This window comes from Salmo salar, chromosome 09, assembly GCF_965601325.2.
Source record: "Salmo salar chromosome 09, fSalSal1, whole genome shotgun sequence".
In the NCBI taxonomy this organism is placed as follows: Eukaryota; Metazoa; Chordata; class Actinopteri; order Salmoniformes; family Salmonidae; genus Salmo; species Salmo salar.
This window is the reverse complement of record NC_138299.1, coordinates 99,836,449-99,856,876: the sequence shown is the minus strand read 5'-3', so window position 1 is coordinate 99,856,876 and position 20,428 is coordinate 99,836,449. Positions and strand designations below refer to the sequence as shown.

General features: G+C 40.8%; 1 protein-coding gene across 7 annotated transcripts in view; it reads left to right on the top strand.

Moving 5' to 3' along the window:
- The window catches only part of LOC123744681 (uncharacterized), an 81,612-nt gene extending 61,940 nt beyond the window's left edge, over positions 1-19,672 (top strand). For 4 of the 7 annotated variants that reach the window (XM_082956098.1, XM_082956102.1, XM_082956101.1 and 1 more), the window contains 4 exons: positions 10,996-11,118; positions 11,273-11,404; positions 11,530-11,646; positions 19,153-19,672. In XM_082956098.1, coding sequence (XP_082812224.1) covers positions 10,996-11,118; positions 11,273-11,404; positions 11,530-11,646; positions 19,153-19,263 — 483 coding nt within the window. In that variant the 3' untranslated portion in view covers positions 19,264-19,672. Of the gene's footprint in view, positions 1-10,995; positions 11,119-11,272; positions 11,405-11,529; positions 11,647-11,864; positions 12,446-19,152 lie in introns of those variants that run through there. The other 3 variants (XR_014378840.1, XR_014378841.1, XM_082956099.1) reach the window with 3 other exon arrangements.
- The last annotated feature ends 756 nt before the right edge of the window (positions 19,673-20,428 follow it).

Here is a 20,428-nt window from a genome sequence, read left to right as displayed (position 1 = left end):
GGACGAACTGTACCTTATGACTTCAATCAATTTCTCAAAGAGGAAAAAGAAGATGAGAGTCGGACAAAATCTCCTTGAAGAAGAGGTGAGAGGGAAAACTCCAAACCCACTGACGAGAAGAGAACTGCTAAGCCAAGTAGCTAGCCTGTATGACCCAATAGGCCTTGTCACACCTGCCAAACAAAAGGGCGCCATTCTTGTCAGAAAGGCGTTTCAAGAAGCTGGAGGCAAAACTCTGACCCGAAACACGTGGGACAAACCTCTATCTGAACAATTGAGAGAAGAAGCCATCAAACTGTTTGAGGAGTACACACGTCTTAGCCAAATCACCTTCCACAGAAGCCTCACACCAGTCAACTGGCTTGGTAAACTTTGGGGAATAACATTCTCTGACGGAAGTGAGAAGAGCTATGGAGCTGTAGTGTACTTCAGATGGGAAACCGAGCAAGGCATCCAAGTCAGGTTGGTTGAGTCCAAAGCAAAACTCACACCTTTGGACCAAAAGGGGGAGGCAGTGAAAGCTGAAATCTGCGGTGCTGTCTGCGCAGCACGACTTCGAAAGTACATTGAAAAACACAGTCATATAGAAATTGAACGATGGCTCCATCTGCTGGACAGTCAAACTGTGGTGGGAGCTATCCAGAGAGACAGTTATGGGTATCAATCTTTCTTCGCGAACAGAGTCGGAGAGATCCAGAAATCCACATCCGTCGAAGACTGGTGGTGGGTCCCGGGAGGCCTGAACAGTGCTGACATCATAACAAGAGGGGCAGCCCCGGAAGACCTCCAAGAAGATTCCATGTGGCAAAATGGACCAGCGTTCCTGCGGCAACCCATGGAAGAGTGGCCACAGAAGTCAGCCAAAGAAATTGCAGCTTATGCCAAGGAAGGCATAAACAAACTTCAAAGGAAATATTTCTCTGCAGCACTGACCAGAGCGCAGGCCAAGAGAAACAAGAATGATGTACTTCCTGAAGTGGGAGTTCAGAAGGAAAGTCAGAGTGATGCACAGCAAAGCAGGCAAAATAACCCAGATGAACCTAAGACTAAGATCCGAAGACCACCAGCTGGCTCTGCGGTAACAAAACTGATTGACATCAGGAAATTCAGCAGCCTGACCAGGCTGATCCGAGTCATTGCCTGGGTTTGGAGAGCTGCAACGAAATGGAAAGAAGTGTTGACCAGGAATTCAGCCTCAGATAAACCAAAGTGGGAGGAAATTCTTTCAACAAACTGGAAGTCCAGAGGCAAACAAGCTGTACTCACTGTTGGGGAGTGTGAAGATGCACTAAGAGACCTGTTCCTTGCAGCACAAGAAGGTATAACCTTTCAAGGCACCACTCTCAACAGACTCGCTGTTTACAGAGATGAAGAGACTGGGCTCTTGGTTTGTGGAGGGAGGTTCAAGATCTTTGATGAGGACGAGACTGCTGTACCAATTCTACCATATGAGGCATGGATATCCACTCTCCTAGCCCAAGAGGCCCATGATGCAAACCATGAAGAAATAGCAGGTACACTCCTCCGGATGAGGAAGAAGGCCTGGGTGATAAAAGGCCGGAAGCTGGCTAAAAAGAGAGTTGACAACTGTGTGGTGTGCAGAAAGGCTAGGGCCAGAAAGTGCCAACAAATCATGAGTGACCTTCCACCCGAGCGTATAACACCAGCCAGACCATTTGAGTACACAACAGTGGACTTATTTGGACCATATGAAGTCAAGGACGAGGTGAGAAAGAAAGTCAAGCTCAAGGTGTGGGGAATTGTCTTCTGCTGTATGGCATCCAGAGCTATACACACAGATGTTGTCAGTGACCAGTCAACTGAAGGCTTCTTACTGGCCTACCAAAGATTCACGGCACTGAGAGGGCATCCAAAGAAACCGTGGTCAGATCCTGGAAAGAACTTTGTGGGTGCCAGACCTGCCCTCAAAGAGCTCTACCACTTCCTGGATCAACAAATTACATCTGAGCTTGAAAATGAAGCTTCAAAGCATGGAACAGAGTGGAGCTGGAAGATCCACCCAGCAGACTCCCCTCACAGGAATGGTGCTGCAGAAGCAGCTGTTCGCACTGTGAAGCGGGCCTTGCACAATATGAGAGGCGAAGGACTCTTCACATGGAGTGAGTTTCAAACATTTATGTTCATGGCTGCTAACCTTGCCAATGAAAGGCCCATAGATGCCAGGACTCAGAGCCGGGAGGACTGCATAGAATACATCAGCCCTAATTCTCTTCTGCTTGGAAGGACTGGACCTAGGGGAGACTTAGGAAGCTTTGAGTTTGAAGACTACTCCTACAAAAGGTTAAGAGTCATTCAAGCAGAAGTTAACTGGTTCTGGAGGAAGTGGAGTCAGTTGGCTGGACCTAACCTGTTTGTGAGGAGTAAGTGGCACACAAAGCAGCGAAACGTGGCCGTTGGAGACGTCGTCTGGCTTGCAGACCAGAACGCTTTGAGGAGTCAGTATAAGCTTGGTAGGGTCGTCAATGTCAACGCTGACAAGGAGGGCATTGTGAGACATGCAAATATACGAACCTTCCCAAGTTATCCCATCTCAACTTTGAAGCATGTTTGTGGAGACAAAGCAAAGAAACGTTCAACCAAAATCCCTGCTACAATTCTTCACAGGGACGTCAGGCGTTTGGTTGTGTTATTACCTGTAGAAGAGCAGAAGTAAAGCCATCGAAGATGGAGCCGATGTGACCTCCTTGGGTTCAAGAACCAGGAGATCAAGTGGGAGGTGTTGCGTCAAAAGACAGGTATTCATATTCAAGGCGTTCAGATTTTCAACTGATTTCAAAGATAAAACACCAGCAGGGGGCGAAAGAGTGTATGCATTGTGGAACCCATCATTAGCTTGTGTTTCCCTGGGGAACATATATACTGGTGCACCTTTGTGATAGCAGGTGGTGAAATGTTTGGTGGAAAAGCATTTCACTGGAAGTCCTTCACGGAAGAGGAGACTCTCATCCATACACATTCAGCTCATTTAGGATTCTGGAGACTCAACCGGTAGGCACATGGACATTGTTGTGTAAAATTGTTGCCAGTTAGGTGTTTATTTGTGTTGAGAATTGAGACCAATTGTCTAATTTAGTATATAGTATAATTTAGATAATATGACTACATTAAGATTATATATTTAATTTGAAATGACCTTACTTGAAGTAATGTATATTTCTTTTTGTGTTTTGCCTTTAAAGGTTATCAACCTAACTAACTAACTAATTCACTAATTAACTAACTAACTAACTGACTAAAGAAATAAAAGAAGTCAGAAGAAAATTGAGTTGTCCCTTGCGTCCTTCAGTCCTTAGAGGCCTTTTTCAAGTTTGGGCAAAGAGCTGCAGTGTGAACCATACACAACTTGACAATGAGAAACATACTAGGTTAGAGTTACTAGGTCTACAATGAGAAACATACTAGGTTAGGGTTAGGGTTACTAGGTTTACAATGAGAAACATACTAGGTTAGAGTTACTAGGTCTACAATGAGAAACATACTAGGTTAGGGTTACGAGGTTTACATTGAGAAACATACTAGGTTAGAGTTACTAGGTCTACAATGAGAAACATACTAGGTTAGGGTTAGGGTTGGTGGGTTTACAATGAGAAACATACTAGGTTGGAGTTACTAGGTCTACAATGAGAAACATACTAGGTTAGAGTTACTAGGTCTACAATGAGAAACATACTAGGTTAGGGTTAGGGTTGGTGGGTTTACAATGAGAAACATACTAGGTTAGGTTTAGAATTGGTGGGTTTACAATGAGAAACATACTAGGTTAGGGTTAGGGTTAGTGGGTTTACAATGAGAAACCTACTAGGTTAGGGTTAGGGTCAGTGGGTTTACAATGAGAAACATACTAGGTTAGTGTTATTAGGTCTACAATGAGAAACATACTAGGTTAGAGTTACTAGGTCTACAATGAGAAACACACTAGGTTAGGGTTACTAGGTCTACAATGAGAGACATACTAGGTTAGGGTTAGGGTTAGTGGGTCTACAATGAGAAACATACTAGGTTAGGGTTACTTGGTCTACAATGAGAAACATACTAGGTTAGAGTTACTAGGTCTACAATGAGAAACATACTAGGTTAGAGTTACTAGGTTTACAATGAGAAACATACTAGGTTAGGGTTACTAGGTCTACAATGAGAAACATACTAGGTTAGAGTTACTAGGTCTGCAATGAGAAACATACTAGGTTAGAGTTACTAGGTCTGCAATGAGAAACATACTAGGTTAGAGTTACTAGGTCTACAATGAGAAACATACTAGGTTAGAGTTACTAGGTTTACAATGAGAAACATACTAGGTTAGAGTTACTAGGTCTACAATGAGAAATATACTAGGTTAGAGTTACTAGGTCTACAATGAGAAACATACTAGGTTACAGTTACTAGGTCTACAATGAGAAACATACTAGGTTAGAGTTACTAGGTCTACAATGAGAAACATACTAGGTTAGACTTACTAGGTTTACAATGAGAAACATACTAGGTTACAGTTACTAGGTCTACAATGAGAAACATACTAGGTTAGGGTTAGGGTTAGTGGGTTTACAATGAGAAACATACTAGGTTAGATTTACTAGGTTTACAATGAGAAACATACTAGGTTAGGGTTACTAGGTCTACAATGAGAAACATACTAGGTTAGGGTTAGGGTTAGTGGGTCTACAATGAGAAATATACTTGGTTAGAATTACTAGGTCTACAATGAGAAACATACTAGGTTAGAGTTACTAGGTCTACAATGAGAAACATACTAGGTTAGAGTTACTAGGTCTACAATGAGAAACATACTAGGTTAGAGTTACTAGGTCTACAATGAGAAACATACTAGGTTAGAGTTAGGGTTACTAGGTATACAATGAGAAACATACTAGGTTAGGGTTACTAGGTTTACAATGAGAAACATACTAGGTTAGGGTTACTAGGTTTACAATGAGAAACATACTAGGTTACAGTTACTAGGTCTACAATGAGAAACATACTAGGTTAGGGTTACTAGGTCTACAATGAGAAACATACAAGGTTAGAGTTACTAGGTTTACAATGAGAAACACACTAGGTTAGGGTTAGGGTTAGTGGGTCTACAATGAGAAACATACTAGGTTAGGGTTACTTGGTCTACAATGAGAAACATACTAGGTTAGAGTTACTAGGTCTACAATGAGAAACATACTAGGTTAGAGTTACTAGGTTTACAATGAGAAACATACTAGGTTAGGGTTACTAGGTCTACAATGAGAAACATACTAGGTTAGAGTTACTAGGTCTGCAATGAGAAACATACTAGGTTAGAGTTACTAGGTCTGCAATGAGAAACATACTAGGTTAGAGTTACTAGGTCTACAATGAGAAACATACTAGGTTAGAGTTACTAGGTTTACAATGAGAAACATACTAGGTTAGAGTTACTAGGTCTACAATGAGAAATATACTAGGTTAGAGTTACTAGGTCTACAATGAGAAACATACTAGGTTACAGTTACTAGGTCTACAATGAGAAACATACTAGGTTAGAGTTACTAGGTCTACAATGAGAAACATACTAGGTTAGGGTTAGGGTTAGTGGGTTTACAATGAGAAACCTACTAGGTTAGGGTTAGGGTTAGTGGGTTTACAATGAGAAACATACTAGGTTAGTGTTATTAGGTCTACAATGAGAAACATACTAGGTTAGAGTTACTAGGTCTACAATGAGAGACATACTAGGTTAGGGTTAGGGTTAGTGGGTCTACAATGAGAAACATACTAGGTTAGGGTTACTTGGTCTACAATGAGAAACATACTAGGTTAGAGTTACTAAGTCTACAATGAGAAACATACTAGGTTAGAGTTACTAGGTTTACAATGAGAAACATACTAGGTTAGGGTTACTAGGTCTACAATGAGAAACATACTAGGTTAGAGTTACTAGGTCTGCAATGAGAAACATACTAGGTTAGAGTTACTAGGTCTGCAATGAGAAACATACTAGGTTAGAGTTACTAGGTCTACAATGAGAAACATACTAGGTTAGAGTTACTAGGTTTACAATGAGAAACATACTAGGTTAGAGTTACTAGGTCTACAATGAGAAATATACTAGGTTAGAGTTACTAGGTCTACAATGAGAAACATACTAGGTTACAGTTACTAGGTCTACAATGAGAAACATACTAGGCTAGAGTTAGGGCTAGGTTTACAATGAGAAACATACTAGGTTACAGTTACTAGGTCTACAATGAGAAACATACTAGGTTAGGGTTAGTAGGTTTACAATGAGAAACACACTAGGTTAGGGTTAGGGCTAGGTCTACAATGAGAAACATACTAGGTTAGAGTTACTAGGTCTACAATGAGAAACATACTAGGTTAGATTTACTAGGTCTACAATGAGAAACATACTAGGTTAGAGTTACTAGGTCTACAATGAGAAACATACTAGGTTAGAGTTACTAGGTCTACAATGAGAAACATACTAGGTTAGAGTTAGGGTTACTAGGTATACAATGAGAAACATACTAGGTTAGGGTTACTAGGTTTACAATGAGAAACATACTAGGTTAGGGTTACTAGGTTTACAATGAGAAACATACTAGGTTACAGTTACTAGGTCTACAATGAGAAACATACTAGGTTAGGGTTACTAGGTCTACAATGAGAAACATACAAGGTTAGAGTTACTAGGTTTACAATGAGAAACACACTAGGTTAGGGTTAGGGTTAGTGGGTCTACAATGAGAAACATACTAGGTTAGGGTTACTTGGTCTACAATGAGAAACATACTAGGTTAGAGTTACTAGGTCTACAATGAGAAACATACTAGGTTAGAGTTACTAGGTTTACAATGAGAAACATACTAGGTTAGGGTTACTAGGTCTACAATGAGAAACATACTAGGTTAGAGTTACTAGGTCTGCAATGAGAAACATACTAGGTTAGAGTTACTAGGTCTGCAATGAGAAACATACTAGGTTAGAGTTACTAGGTCTACAATGAGAAACATACTAGGTTAGAGTTACTAGGTCTACAATGAGAAACATACTAGGTTAGAGTTACTAGGTCTACAATGAGAAACATACTAGGTTAGGGTTAGGGTTAGTGGGTCTACAATGAGAAATATACTAGGTTAGAGTTACTAGGTCTACAATGAGAAACATACTAGGTTACAGTTACTAGGTCTACAATGAGAAACATACTAGGTTAGAGTTACTAGGTCTACAATGAGAAACATACTAGGTTAGACTTACTAGGTTTACAATGAGAAACATACTAGGTTACAGTTACTAGGTCTACAATGAGAAACATACTAGGTTAGGGTTAGGGTTAGTGGGTTTACAATGAGAAACATACTAGGTTAGATTTACTAGGTTTACAATGAGAAACATACTAGGTTAGGGTTACTAGGTCTACAATGAGAAACATACTAGGTTAGGGTTAGGGTTAGTGGGTCTACAATGAGAAATATACTTGGTTAGAATTACTAGGTCTACAATGAGAAACATACTAGGTTAGGGTTACTTGGTCTACAATGAGAAACATACTAGGTTAGAGTTACTAAGTCTACAATGAGAAACATACTAGGTTAGAGTTACTAGGTTTACAATGAGAAACATACTAGGTTAGGGTTACTAGGTCTACAATGAGAAACATACTAGGTTAGAGTTACTAGGTCTGCAATGAGAAACATACTAGGTTAGAGTTACTAGGTCTGCAATGAGAAACATACTAGGTTAGAGTTACTAGGTCTACAATGAGAAACATACTAGGTTAGAGTTACTAGGTTTACAATGAGAAACATACTAGGTTAGAGTTACTAGGTCTACAATGAGAAATATACTAGGTTAGAGTTACTAGGTCTACAATGAGAAACATACTAGGTTACAGTTACTAGGTCTACAATGAGAAACATACTAGGTTAGAGTTACTAGGTCTACAATGAGAAACATACTAGGTTAGACTTACTAGGTTTACAATGAGAAACATACTAGGTTACAGTTACTAGGTCTACAATGAGAAACATACTAGGTTAGGGTTAGGGTTAGTGGGTTTACAATGAGAAACATACTAGGTTAGATTTACTAGGTTTACAATGAGAAACATACTAGGTTAGGGTTACTAGGTCTACAATGAGAAACATACTAGGTTAGGGTTAGGGTTAGTGGGTCTACAATGAGAAATATACTTGGTTAGCATTACTAGGTCTACAATGAGAAACATACTAGGTTAGATTTACTAGGTCTACAATGAGAAACATACTAGGTTAGAGTTACTAGGTCTACAATGAGAAACATACTAGGTTAGAGTTACTAGGTCTACAATGAGAAACATACTAGGTTAGAGTTAGGGTTACTAGGTATACAATGAGAAACATACTAGGTTAGGGTTACTAGGTTTACAATGAGAAACATACTAGGTTAGGGTTACTAGGTTTACAATGAGAAACATACTAGGTTACAGTTACTAGGTCTACAATGAGAAACATACTAGGTTAGGGTTACTAGGTCTACAATGAGAAACATACAAGGTTAGAGTTACTAGGTTTACAATGAGAAACACACTAGGTTAGGGTTAGGGTTAGTGGGTCTACAATGAGAAACATACTAGGTTAGGGTTACTTGGTCTACAATGAGAAACATACTAGGTTAGAGTTACTAGGTCTACAATGAGAAACATACTAGGTTAGAGTTACTAGGTTTACAATGAGAAACATACTAGGTTAGGGTTACTAGGTCTACAATGAGAAACATACTAGGTTAGAGTTACTAGGTCTGCAATGAGAAACATACTAGGTTAGAGTTACTAGGTCTGCAATGAGAAACATACTAGGTTAGAGTTACTAGGTCTACAATGAGAAACATACTAGGTTAGAGTTACTAGGTCTACAATGAGAAACATACTAGGTTAGAGTTACTAGGTCTACAATGAGAAACATACTAGGTTAGGGTTAGGGTTAGTGGGTCTACAATGAGAAATATACTAGGTTAGAGTTACTAGGTCTACAATGAGAAACATACTAGGTTACAGTTACTAGGTCTACAATGAGAAACATACTAGGTTAGAGTTACTAGGTCTACAATGAGAAACATACTAGGTTAGACTTACTAGGTTTACAATGAGAAACATACTAGGTTACAGTTACTAGGTCTACAATGAGAAACATACTAGGTTAGGGTTAGGGTTAGTGGGTTTACAATGAGAAACATACTAGGTTAGATTTACTAGGTTTACAATGAGAAACATACTAGGTTAGGGTTACTAGGTCTACAATGAGAAACATACTAGGTTAGGGTTAGGGTTAGTGGGTCTACAATGAGAAATATACTTGGTTAGAATTACTAGGTCTACAATGAGAAACATACTAGGTTAGAGTTACTAGGTCTACAATGAGAAACATACTAGGTTAGAGTTACTAGGTCTACAATGAGAAACATACTAGGTTAGAGTTACTAGGTCTACAATGAGAAACATACTAGGTTAGAGTTAGGGTTACTAGGTATACAATGAGAAACATACTAGGTTAGGGTTACTAGGTTTACAATGAGAAACATACTAGGTTAGAGTTACTAGGTTTACAATGATAAACACACTATGCTAGAGTTACTAGGTTTACAATGAGAAACATACTAGGTTACAGTTACTAGGTCTACAATGAGAAACATACTAGGTTAGGGTTACTAGGTCTACAATGAGAAACATACAAGGTTAGAGTTACTAGGTTTACAATGAGAAACACACTAGGTTAGAGTTACTAGGTCTACAATGAGAAACATACTAGGTTAGAGTTACTAGGTCTACAATGAGAAACATACTAGGTTAGAGTTACTAGGTTTACAATGAGAAACACACTAGGTTATAGTTACTAGGTCTACAATGAGAAACATACTAGGTTACAGTTACTAGGTCTACAATGAGAAACATACTAGGTTAGGGTTAGGGTTACTAGGTTTACAATGAGAAACATACTAGGTTAGAGTTACTAGGTCTACAATGAGAAACATACTAGGTTAGAGTTACTAGGTTTACAATGAGAAACACACTAGGTTAGAGTTACTAGGTCTACAATGAGAAACATACTAGGTTAGAGTTACTAGGTCTACAATGAGAAACATACTAGGTTAGAGTTACTAGGTCTACAATGAGAAACATACTAGGTTAGAGTTAGGGTTACTAGGTATACAATGAGAAACATACTAGGTTAGGGTTACTAGATTTACAATGAGAAACATACTAGGTTAGAGTTACTAGGTTTACAATGAGAAACACACTAGGCTAGAGTTACTAGGTTTACAATGAGAAACATACTAGGTTACAGTTACTAGGTCTACAATGAGAAACATACTAGGTTAGGGTTACTAGGTTTACAATGAGAAACACACTAGGTTAGAGTTACTAGGTCTACAATGAGAAACATACTAGGTTAGAGTTACTAGGTCTACAATGAGAAACATACTAGGTTAGAGTTACTAGGTCTACAATGAGAAACATACTAGGTTAGAGTTACTAGGTCTACAATGAGAAACATACTAGGTTAGAGTTACTAGGTCTACAATGAGAAACATACTAGGTTAGAGTTACTAGGTCTACAATGAGAAACATACTAGGTTAGGGTTACTAGGTAATCAATGAGAAACATACTAGGTTAGAGTTACTAGGTCTACAATGAGAAACATACTAGGTTAGAGTTACTAGGTCTACAATGAGAAACATACTAGGTTAGAGTTACTAGGTCTACAATGAGAAACATACTACGTTAGAGTTACTAGGTCTACAGTGAGAAACATACTAGGTTAGGGTTACTAGGTTTACAATGAGAAAGGGCATGAAGTTCAAGCTGTCTATTTTATTTATATCAATAGTTCTGTTGTCATGGAAATGTTACGTTCTACATGTCTTTTAATGCTACATAGATAATGGTCATGTTAATTGAATTATATTGAAATGCGTTAACAGTCTGAGTTCAAGGTGTTTTAGTGACAGGTTTTGCATGCCTATTCCTGCAGGTCCATTTCGAGGTGGCTGACGCCACTAAGAGAGAGTTCCCAGAAGGGTCGTTTGATGTTGTCTACAGTCGAGACACCATCCTGCACATCGACGACAAATTGGCACTGTTCAAACGCTTCCATGTGAGTGTGTGTACACACACACACACACACACAACTACACAACTGCACAACTGCACAACCGCACAACCGCACACACCTTAACATCAATTCCAGACTGTATTATATTTTGCTGTTGGTTTTTACCATCCAAAACACTATGTATCTTCATCTTCAGTCGTGGCTGAAGCCCGGTGGCCAGGTCCTGATCACTGACTACTGCTGTGGAGAGAAGCCCTGGACTCCTCAGTTCCACGGGTATGTCAAACAGAGAGGTTACATTCTCTACACCCCACCACAGTACGGCAAGGTAGGTCCAATCATAAACCTTATAATACCCTGATAATGTCACCCTGACCTGACTTTTACCACATACGTTATAATATCTTAGAATTCGCCTATGTAACTCCATATACTGTAACTGTCTGTCTGCAGTTCCTACAGCAGGCAGGTTTCTCTAACGTACGTGCCGAGGACAGGACAGCTCAGTTCATGCAGGTGATCCAGACAGAGCTGGAGAGAGCAGCAGCCATGAAAGACGAGTTCATTAAGGTAAATCATGTACTCGCTTTCATTCCCTCTCCTCTCTCTCTCTCTCTCTCTCTCTCTCTCTCTCTCTCTCTCTCTCTCTCTCTCTCTGTCTAACTCTCTCTCTCTGTCTAACTCTCTCTCTCTCCCTCTCTCTCTGTCTAACTCTCTCTCTCGCTCTCTCTCTCTGTCTAACTCTCTCTCTCTCCCTCCCTCCCTCTCTCTCTCACACACACAAACAGTTGTAATAGTGGTGTTTTCTTTAACGAGTCGGACACGAAGGATTTACTTCAGATACCGGACAAGGCCCAAATCCCTGTTATTCTCATGAAGAGGAGACGGAGATATCGGGGATGTAGGTCGGGATACATTGTAAGAATCCGACGGCGAGTGAGTAACCCGCCTCTACCTTCCGTACTATTAGCCAACGTGCAATCATTGGATAATAAACGGGATGAGCTCCGATCAAGACTATCCTACCAACAGGACATTAAAAACAGTAATATCTTATGTTTCACTGAGTCATGGCTGAATGACGAAATTGATAAATTACAGCTGGCTGGCTTCTCCGTGCATCGGCTGGACAGAACAGCTACGTCTGGTAAGACAAGGGGTGGCGGTCTGTGTCTATTTGTCAATAACAGCTGGTGCACAAAATCGAATATTAAGGAAGTCTTGAGGTTTTGCACGACCTGAGGTAGAGTACCTCATGATAAGCTGTAGACCACACTATTTACCAACAGAGTTTTCATCTATATTTTTCGTAGTTGTCTGTTTACCACCACAAACCGATGCTGACAATAATAAAGCATTTAAAGGCTGACATTTTGTTGATTTTAATACTACGGACAAATTTGTAACTCCACCCATAGCATGGATTATTATAACCTAATGCTTTTACTGTTTTGACCAAGTTAATCTGCTCATGTTGTGTGTGTTCAATTATTTTTTACATTGTGGTAACAATGAACAACATTGCTAACTCAATATCACAGACCAGATTTGCCCCAAAAGAAAAATGCATCAGGTATTATGTGCATTGTTTGATTTTGAGCGAATTCAATAATATATTTGTACCACTTTAGATGCTGTGTTTTATTTACAGTGGTGATGATGTAATGCTGATGTTGATTGACAGCTGGAGGCATTTAGAAAACATGTTTTCAAAACACTTGTTTTTTCACAAGTGTAGCAGGTTGTGAACTCTGCAGACAATGTTTCCATGATGGACTATTAGCAGGACAATAGACTCTTCATACCTCCATTTATTTAGAAAATGGTCGTTTAATAGCCCGGCTACTGTAGGTGTGAAAATCCCCCCAACTTGCTATGTATTCGATGTTTAATTACTCTAAAGTCTTACATTTCTAACTCAAAACCTCACGCAACCGCAAAATGTCGGATAAAGGATATACGGTACAGTTTTTGTCAACATCTTAATGCTTTCGTTAATAAAATAAAGATAAAAGAAGACTTTTAAAATGCAGATGTTTATTTCTATTAGTGTACATCTCAGCTACATTTTAGTTGCACTTCCCCGCAGCTCCACGACCACAGGTAAAACCTTGCTGAGATGATCAATGTTTTTGTTGCATTGTTGTATCGTCAGTTTCTCAATCCAAAACGTCTTGATAGCCTTCACCAGTTCATCTTTGCTTGTAGGCTTGGCAGAGTTACGGATGAATGTTTTCATTTGATGCCAAACAAGTTTGATTGGGTTTAAATCAGGAGACCTGCATATAGAGATTTAAAAATAAAAAATTGATATACTGTAGGCGACATGAGTCTCAGTAGTGTTGAGTAATGTGCTGTTAAAAGTGTTGTAGGTCTTTTATTTATTTTTATTTAACCTTTATTTAACTACATAAAGGTCTACTTACTCTGCTGGTGTCTCGAACCAGTTTATTCCCTCATTTGCAATGCAAACCCGTGCGGCAGTGTGTGTTGGGCCATTGTTTGCATTTGGAGAAGAAAAAAATACATTTAGCAGAACAGCCAACATTAGGTACAACACTAGAAATATACATGTAAATAGGCTTAAACATAACAAAATATTGCTATAATCCTACCTTGAAAGAAACGATGTGGTCCCAGAAACACCTCTCTGACATAGGGTCCAGCATATCTCCCAGAAACACCTCTCTGACATAGGGTCCAGAATATCTCCCAGAAACACCTCTCTGACATGGGGTCCAGCATATCTCTTGATGATTTCTTCCTCAAAGAAATCTGGAGCAACGATACCTGAAAAAGGAGGCAACAGTGATTTATTGTGGAACACGTAGCAGTCCGTGAGGTGTAGGCTACAATATTTGATTTACCCTTTGCTTTGTGAATAGTTCAACTTATCATCATAAATCAAATATGGGACTGGTCCCTGGCGAGAAATTGCTCCCCACACATGGAGTTTGAGAGGATTCTTGGGACTCGGCTTGCTTGATCTTCTTCCTTTTTTTCTGGAGCAATTTTGAGCAAATTGCTCAAGGGTCACAGTTGATTCGTCTGTGAAGATGGCGTCATTGAATGTCTCGCCAGCAGTGATCCATGCATAGGCCTGCACCATGCGAAGTTCTTTGTTTGTCAGATGAATCCTTGTGTTGAAACTACAGAACAGTACAAAACAAGAGAACACGCGGTTAATGTTATGAAAAAAATCTATTATAATATATATATATATAACATGTCTTACCGATCCGTTCCATAAGCCCACTCAAGTTTCTTCAACTGTCTCCTGACTACGTTTAGAGCGTTGTTTTTGCCGTACTGTGTTTCCAGCAGATTCCAGAGGGCCGTTGTCGATTGCTTATCATCTTCGTCCATCAGTGGATCGATTGCTTGAATAGTCTTGCTGGAAATGGAATACAATGTAAAAAATGTGCAGCCGATAGTAAAGACCAGCAGTAGATTTATTGAAGCATTATTATGCCTACTTTACAGATTTGTAGCCTACTGTACCTGTTCATTTTCCTGGGCTTTCGTGTTCGGCGTAGCACAGACATCAGATGATAGTGTTTGCGAATAGCACTGTCCGTGACCAAAATCCTCAAGTATACCAGTATTTTTAAAATGTCTCCAGTAGATTTTCCATTCCTCCTGAAAGTCCTAATCTGTTCACTGAGATCCTGGTCCTATAGTATGTTGTTACAGCATAATCAAAGTGAGGACAATCGGCGATCTGCTGTGTACTTATGGTCTGTTGAAACCTGGAGTCACGCCTTTCCAGTACTCCTCACCCCGCCACAAACTCCACCCGTAACACAGTTGCCATTCACCCTTGATCGGCTATCAGCAGGACAATAGACTCTTGCCGAGTTTAGGGACTTTAAATGTAAACAGTATTAATGAAGCTCCATTTCTAACAATCTATCACATACAGTCTGTTCTAACTACAAAAAAGGTTTTAAAGTCTCTAGTACAGCCAATATTAAAAAACAGTCAAATGAATTCATGAATTAAATCGCCTTAGCCGTGATTGTAAAATGAATCAAGGCTCCCTTTGCTATTTAGTTTTAGAACTAAAAAGCTTGACTGTATTTAAAGACATGAATGACTTGTATGCTGTATGATGACAAGCACAAATTAATGAGAGATTTAATAACTTGGCTTATCAAAGATGCGCTCTGGTGGGCTAACTAGCACTAACTACCATAGCAACAATGGCTAACACTTAAATAATGTGCCATAGAATTCTGTGGCACCCAGCAAGCTGTGCTGCAGTACACCGCAACTTTTAAAGGAAGAACCACCGTATGCATAGTCACTTTACCTCTACTACATGTACATATTACCTTAAAACCTGTTAGGGCTAGGGGGCAGTATTGACACGGCTGGATAAAAAACATACCCGATTTAATCTGGTTACCACTCCTACCCAGTAACTAGAATATGCATATACTTATTACATATGGATAGAAAACACCCTAAAGTTTCTAAAACTGTTTGAATGGTGTCTGTGAGTATAACAGAACTCAAATGGCAGGAGAAAACCTGAGAGATTCCTTTACAGGAAGTGGCCTGTCTGACCATTTCTTGAACTTCTTTTCCATCTCTATCTTTTACTAAGGATCTCTGCTCTAACGTGACACTTCCCACGTCTTCCATAGGCGCTCAGAGCCCGGGAAAAAACAGAATGTCGTCATTCCAGCCCCAGGCTGAAACACATTATCGCCTTTCTCAAGTGGCCAATCAAGGGACTCTGGGCTTATGCGCGTGACCCGACCGCCCCCGCCTTTGTGATTTTTTCCTCTGTTTGCCGAAAAGGAGATTCCCTGTCGGAATATTATCGCTTTTCTACGAGAAAAATGGCGTAAAAAATGATTTTAAACAGCGGTTGACATGCTTCGAAGTACGGTAATGGAATATTTAGAATTTTATTGTCACGAATTGCACCATGCGCGCGACACTTCTTTACCATTTCGGATAGTGTCTGGAACGCACAAACAAAACGCCGCTATTCGGATATAACGATGGATTATTTTGGACCAAACCAACATTTGTTATTGAAGTAGCAGTCCTGGGTGTGCATTCTGACGAAGACAACAAAAGGTAATCAAACTTTTATAATAGTAAATATGATTATGGTGAGAGCTAAACTTGCCGGGTGTCTAAATAGCGAGCCCGTGATGCCTGGGCTATGTACTTAGAATATTGCAAAATGTGCTTTCACCAAAAAGCTCTTTTAAAATCGGACATATCGAGTGCATAGAGGAGGTCTGTATCTATAATTCTTAAAATAATTGTTATGCTTTTTGTGAACGTTTATCGTGAGTAATTTAGTCAAATGTTAGCGAATTCCCCGGAAGTATGCTAGTTCTGAACGTCACATGCTAATGTAAAAAGCTGGTTTTTGATATAAATATGAACTTGATTGAACAAAACATGCATGTATTGTATAATATAATGTCCTAGGGTTGTCATCTGATGAAGATCATCAAAGGTGAGTGCTGCATTTAGCTGTCTTCTGGGTTTTGGTGACATTATATGCTGGCTTGAAAAATGGGTGTCTGATTATTTCTGGCTTGGTACTCTGCTGACATAATCTAATGTTTTGCTTTCGTTGTAAAGCCTTTTTGAAATCGGACAGTGTGGTTAGATTAACGAGAGTCTTGTCTTTAAATAGCTGTAAAATAGTCATATGTTTGAGAAATTGAAGTAATAGGATTTTTAAGGTTTTGAAAATCGCGCCACAGGCTGCAAGTGGCTGTTACGCAAGCGTCCCACCTAGCCCATAGAGGTTAATTACCTCGACTAACTGGTGTCCCTGCACATTGACTCTGTACCGGTACCCCCTGTATATAGCCTCCACATTGATTCTGTACCGGTACCCCCTGTATATAGCCTCCACATTGACTCTGTACCGGTACCCCTGTATATAGCCTCCACATTGACTCTGTACCGGTACCCCCTGTATACAGCCTCCACATTGACTCTGTACCGGTACCCCCTGTATATAGCCTCCACATTGACTCTGTACCGGTACCCCCTGTATATAGCCTCCACATTGACTCTGTACCGGTACCCCCTGTATATAGCCTCCACATTGACTCTGTACCGGTACCCCCTGTATATAGCCTCCACATTGACTCTGTACCGGTCCCCCCTGTATATAGCCTCCACATTGACTCTGTATCGGTACCCCCTGTATATAGCCTCCACATTGACTCTGTACCGGTACCCCCTGTATATAGCCTCCACATTGATTCTGTACCGGTACCCCCTGTATATAGCCTCCACATTGACTCTGTACCGGTACCCCCTGTATATAGCCTCCACATTGATTCGGTACCGGTACCCCCTGTATATAGCCTCCACATTGACTCTGTACCGGTACCCCCTGTATATAGCCTCCACATTGACTCTGTACCGGTACCCCCTGTATATAGCCTCCACATTGACTCTGTACCGGTCCCCCCTGTATATAGCCTCCACATTGACTCTGTATCGGTACCCCCTGTATATAGCCTCCACATTGACTCTGTACCGGTACCCCCTGTATATAGCCTCCACATTGATTCTGTACCGGTACCCCCTGTATATAGCCTCCACATTGACTCTGTACCGGTACCCCCTGTATATAGCCTCCACATTGACTCTGTACCGGTACCCCCTGTATATAGCCTCCACATTGACTCTGTACCGGTATCCCCTGTATATAGCCTCCACATTGACTCTGTACCGGTACCCCCTGTATATAGCCTCCACATTGACTCTGTACCGGTACCCCCTGTATATAGCCTCCACATTGACTCTGTACCGGTACCCCCTGTATATAGCCTCCACATTGACTCTGTACCGGTACCCCCTGTATATAGCCTCCACATTGACTCTGTACCGGTACCCCCTGTATATAGCCTCCACATTGACTCTGTACCGGTATCCCCTGTATATAGCCTCCACATTGACTCTGTACCGGTACCCCCTGTATATAGCCTCCACATTGACTCTGTACCGGTACCCCCTGTATATAGCCTCCACATTGACTCTGTACCGGTACCCCCTGTATATAGCCTCCACATTGACTCTGTACCGGTATCCCCTGTATATAGCCTCCACATTGACTCTGTACCGGTACCCCCTGTATATAGCCTCCACATTGACTCTGTACCGGTACCCCCTGTATATAGCCTCCACATTGACTCTGTACCGGTACCCCCTGTATATAGCCTCCACATTGACTCTGTACCGGTACCCCCTGTATATAGCCTCCACATTGACTCTGTACCGGTACCCCCTGTATATAGCCTCCACATTGACTCTGTACCGGTACCCCCTGTATATAGCCTCCAAGATTGACGGTCTGTAGCCGGGGTACCCCCTGTATATAGCCTCGCTATTGTTGACTTGTTAGCCCTTTTCTCTTCCCAATTTCGTGATATCCAATTGGCAGTTACAGTCTTCTCCCATTGCTGCAACTCCAGTATGGACACGGGAGAGGTGAATGTCGAGAGCCATGCTTCCTCTGAAACACGACCCCGTCAAGCCGCACTGCTTCTTGACACACTGCTCGCTTAACCCGGAGTCCAGCCCCACCAATGTGTCTGAGGAAACACCGTACAGCTGGCGACCGTAGTCAGCGTGCATGCACCCGGCCCGCCACAAGGAGTCGCTAGAGCGCGACGGGACAAGAACATCCCAGCCGGCCAAACCCTCCCCTAACCCAGACGACGCTGGGCCAATTGTGTACCGCCTCATGGGTCTCTCGGTCGCGTCCGGCTGTGCCACAGCCTGGGATCTAACCAGGGTCTGTAGTGACGCCTCTAGCACTGCGATGCAGTGCCTTAGACCGCTGCCCCACACAGGAGGCCCCAGTAAATACTTTCTTCAAACTAATTTTTCTAAAAACTGCATTGTTGGTTAAGGGCTTGTAAGTCAGCTTTTCACTATAAGGTTGTATTCTGCATTTCACTGTAAGGTCTACACCTGTTTGTATTCGGCGCAAGTGACAAATACAATTTGATTTGATTTTGATTAATGTTGATACTTTGTTAGACTGTTAAACCCATGTTATCCTGTATCTTGGATCATTCCTAGGAGTTCTCAGAGGAAGACTACCTGGCAATAGTCAATGGCTGGAGCGACAAACTAAAACGCTGCAATACTGGGGACCAACGCTGGGGCCTATTCCATGCAACAAGGAACTGAGAGAGATGGAGAGAGAGGAGAGGAGAGAAAGAGAGGAGAACAGAGAGAGAAGTATCCCTTCAGGGGGGAGGGTTTAGTGCCTGGTCCCAGCTCCACTGCTAACAGATCAACTAGAGGACCTTACTAGACATCAGTACCCTCTAATCTGAGATGACATACCTTGTGGCACGTACAGATTGTGAAGTATTTGATAAATGGTTGTTATCCAGGGAGCAGTCTTAACTGGTGTCTTTGGTTTGAAAGGTGAAAATGATCTATTTACCAAACTAAATATTACTAGACGTTTTAACTTTGTGTAAATTTGACCAAACTATTGTTTTATTATCAAATGTGAATGTGCATCATTTCCCAGTCTGTACTATCAACATACCATAGTTTGATAAGTTTTACAAATAAAATGTTGAAAACACTCTGTTGCCCTGGCTTGAATTAGTTTCTGTCTGTCCTTGTTGCTGTCTCTGCCTTATTGTTCTGCCTACATGGCAAAAATACCTCTGTATTTACTTGTATTTACTAGGTCTGCCACTAGGCAGTAGTAAAAGAGGTAGGCTAAGATTCAAATGTAATATGCAGTTTATTTAATAGCAGGATTCTATTGTGAATTATTAAGCCTGCTACGTTACATTGTGTTCCCAACTTCTAAAGGTATCACCATGGTCACCATTATCACCATGGTCACCATTGTCACATGTCACCATTATCACCATCCATAATATGATGCTGCATTTTGTATCATATCAAATCAAATGTTTATTTGTCACATGCACCAAATAGGTGCAGGTGTAGACCTTACAGTGAAATGCTGAATACAACAGGTGTAGACCTCACAGTGAAATGCTGAATACAACAGGTGTAGAACTTACAGTGAAATGCTGAATACAACAGGTGTAGAACTTACAGTGAAATGCTGAATACAACAGGTGTAGACCTCACAGTGAAATGCTGAATACAACAGGTGTAGACCTCACAGTGAAATGCTGAATACAACAGGTGTAGACCTTACAGTGAAATGCTGAATACAACAGGTGTAGACCTTACAGTGAAATGCTATGATGCTAAATGTTCTGTATTTTGAAAGTTGAAAAAGTCTTGTAAACTTGATTGCTGATATGCAAAACATTTTGGGACTAACAAAAGGCTCCTTAACAGCTTCTTCCCCCAAGCC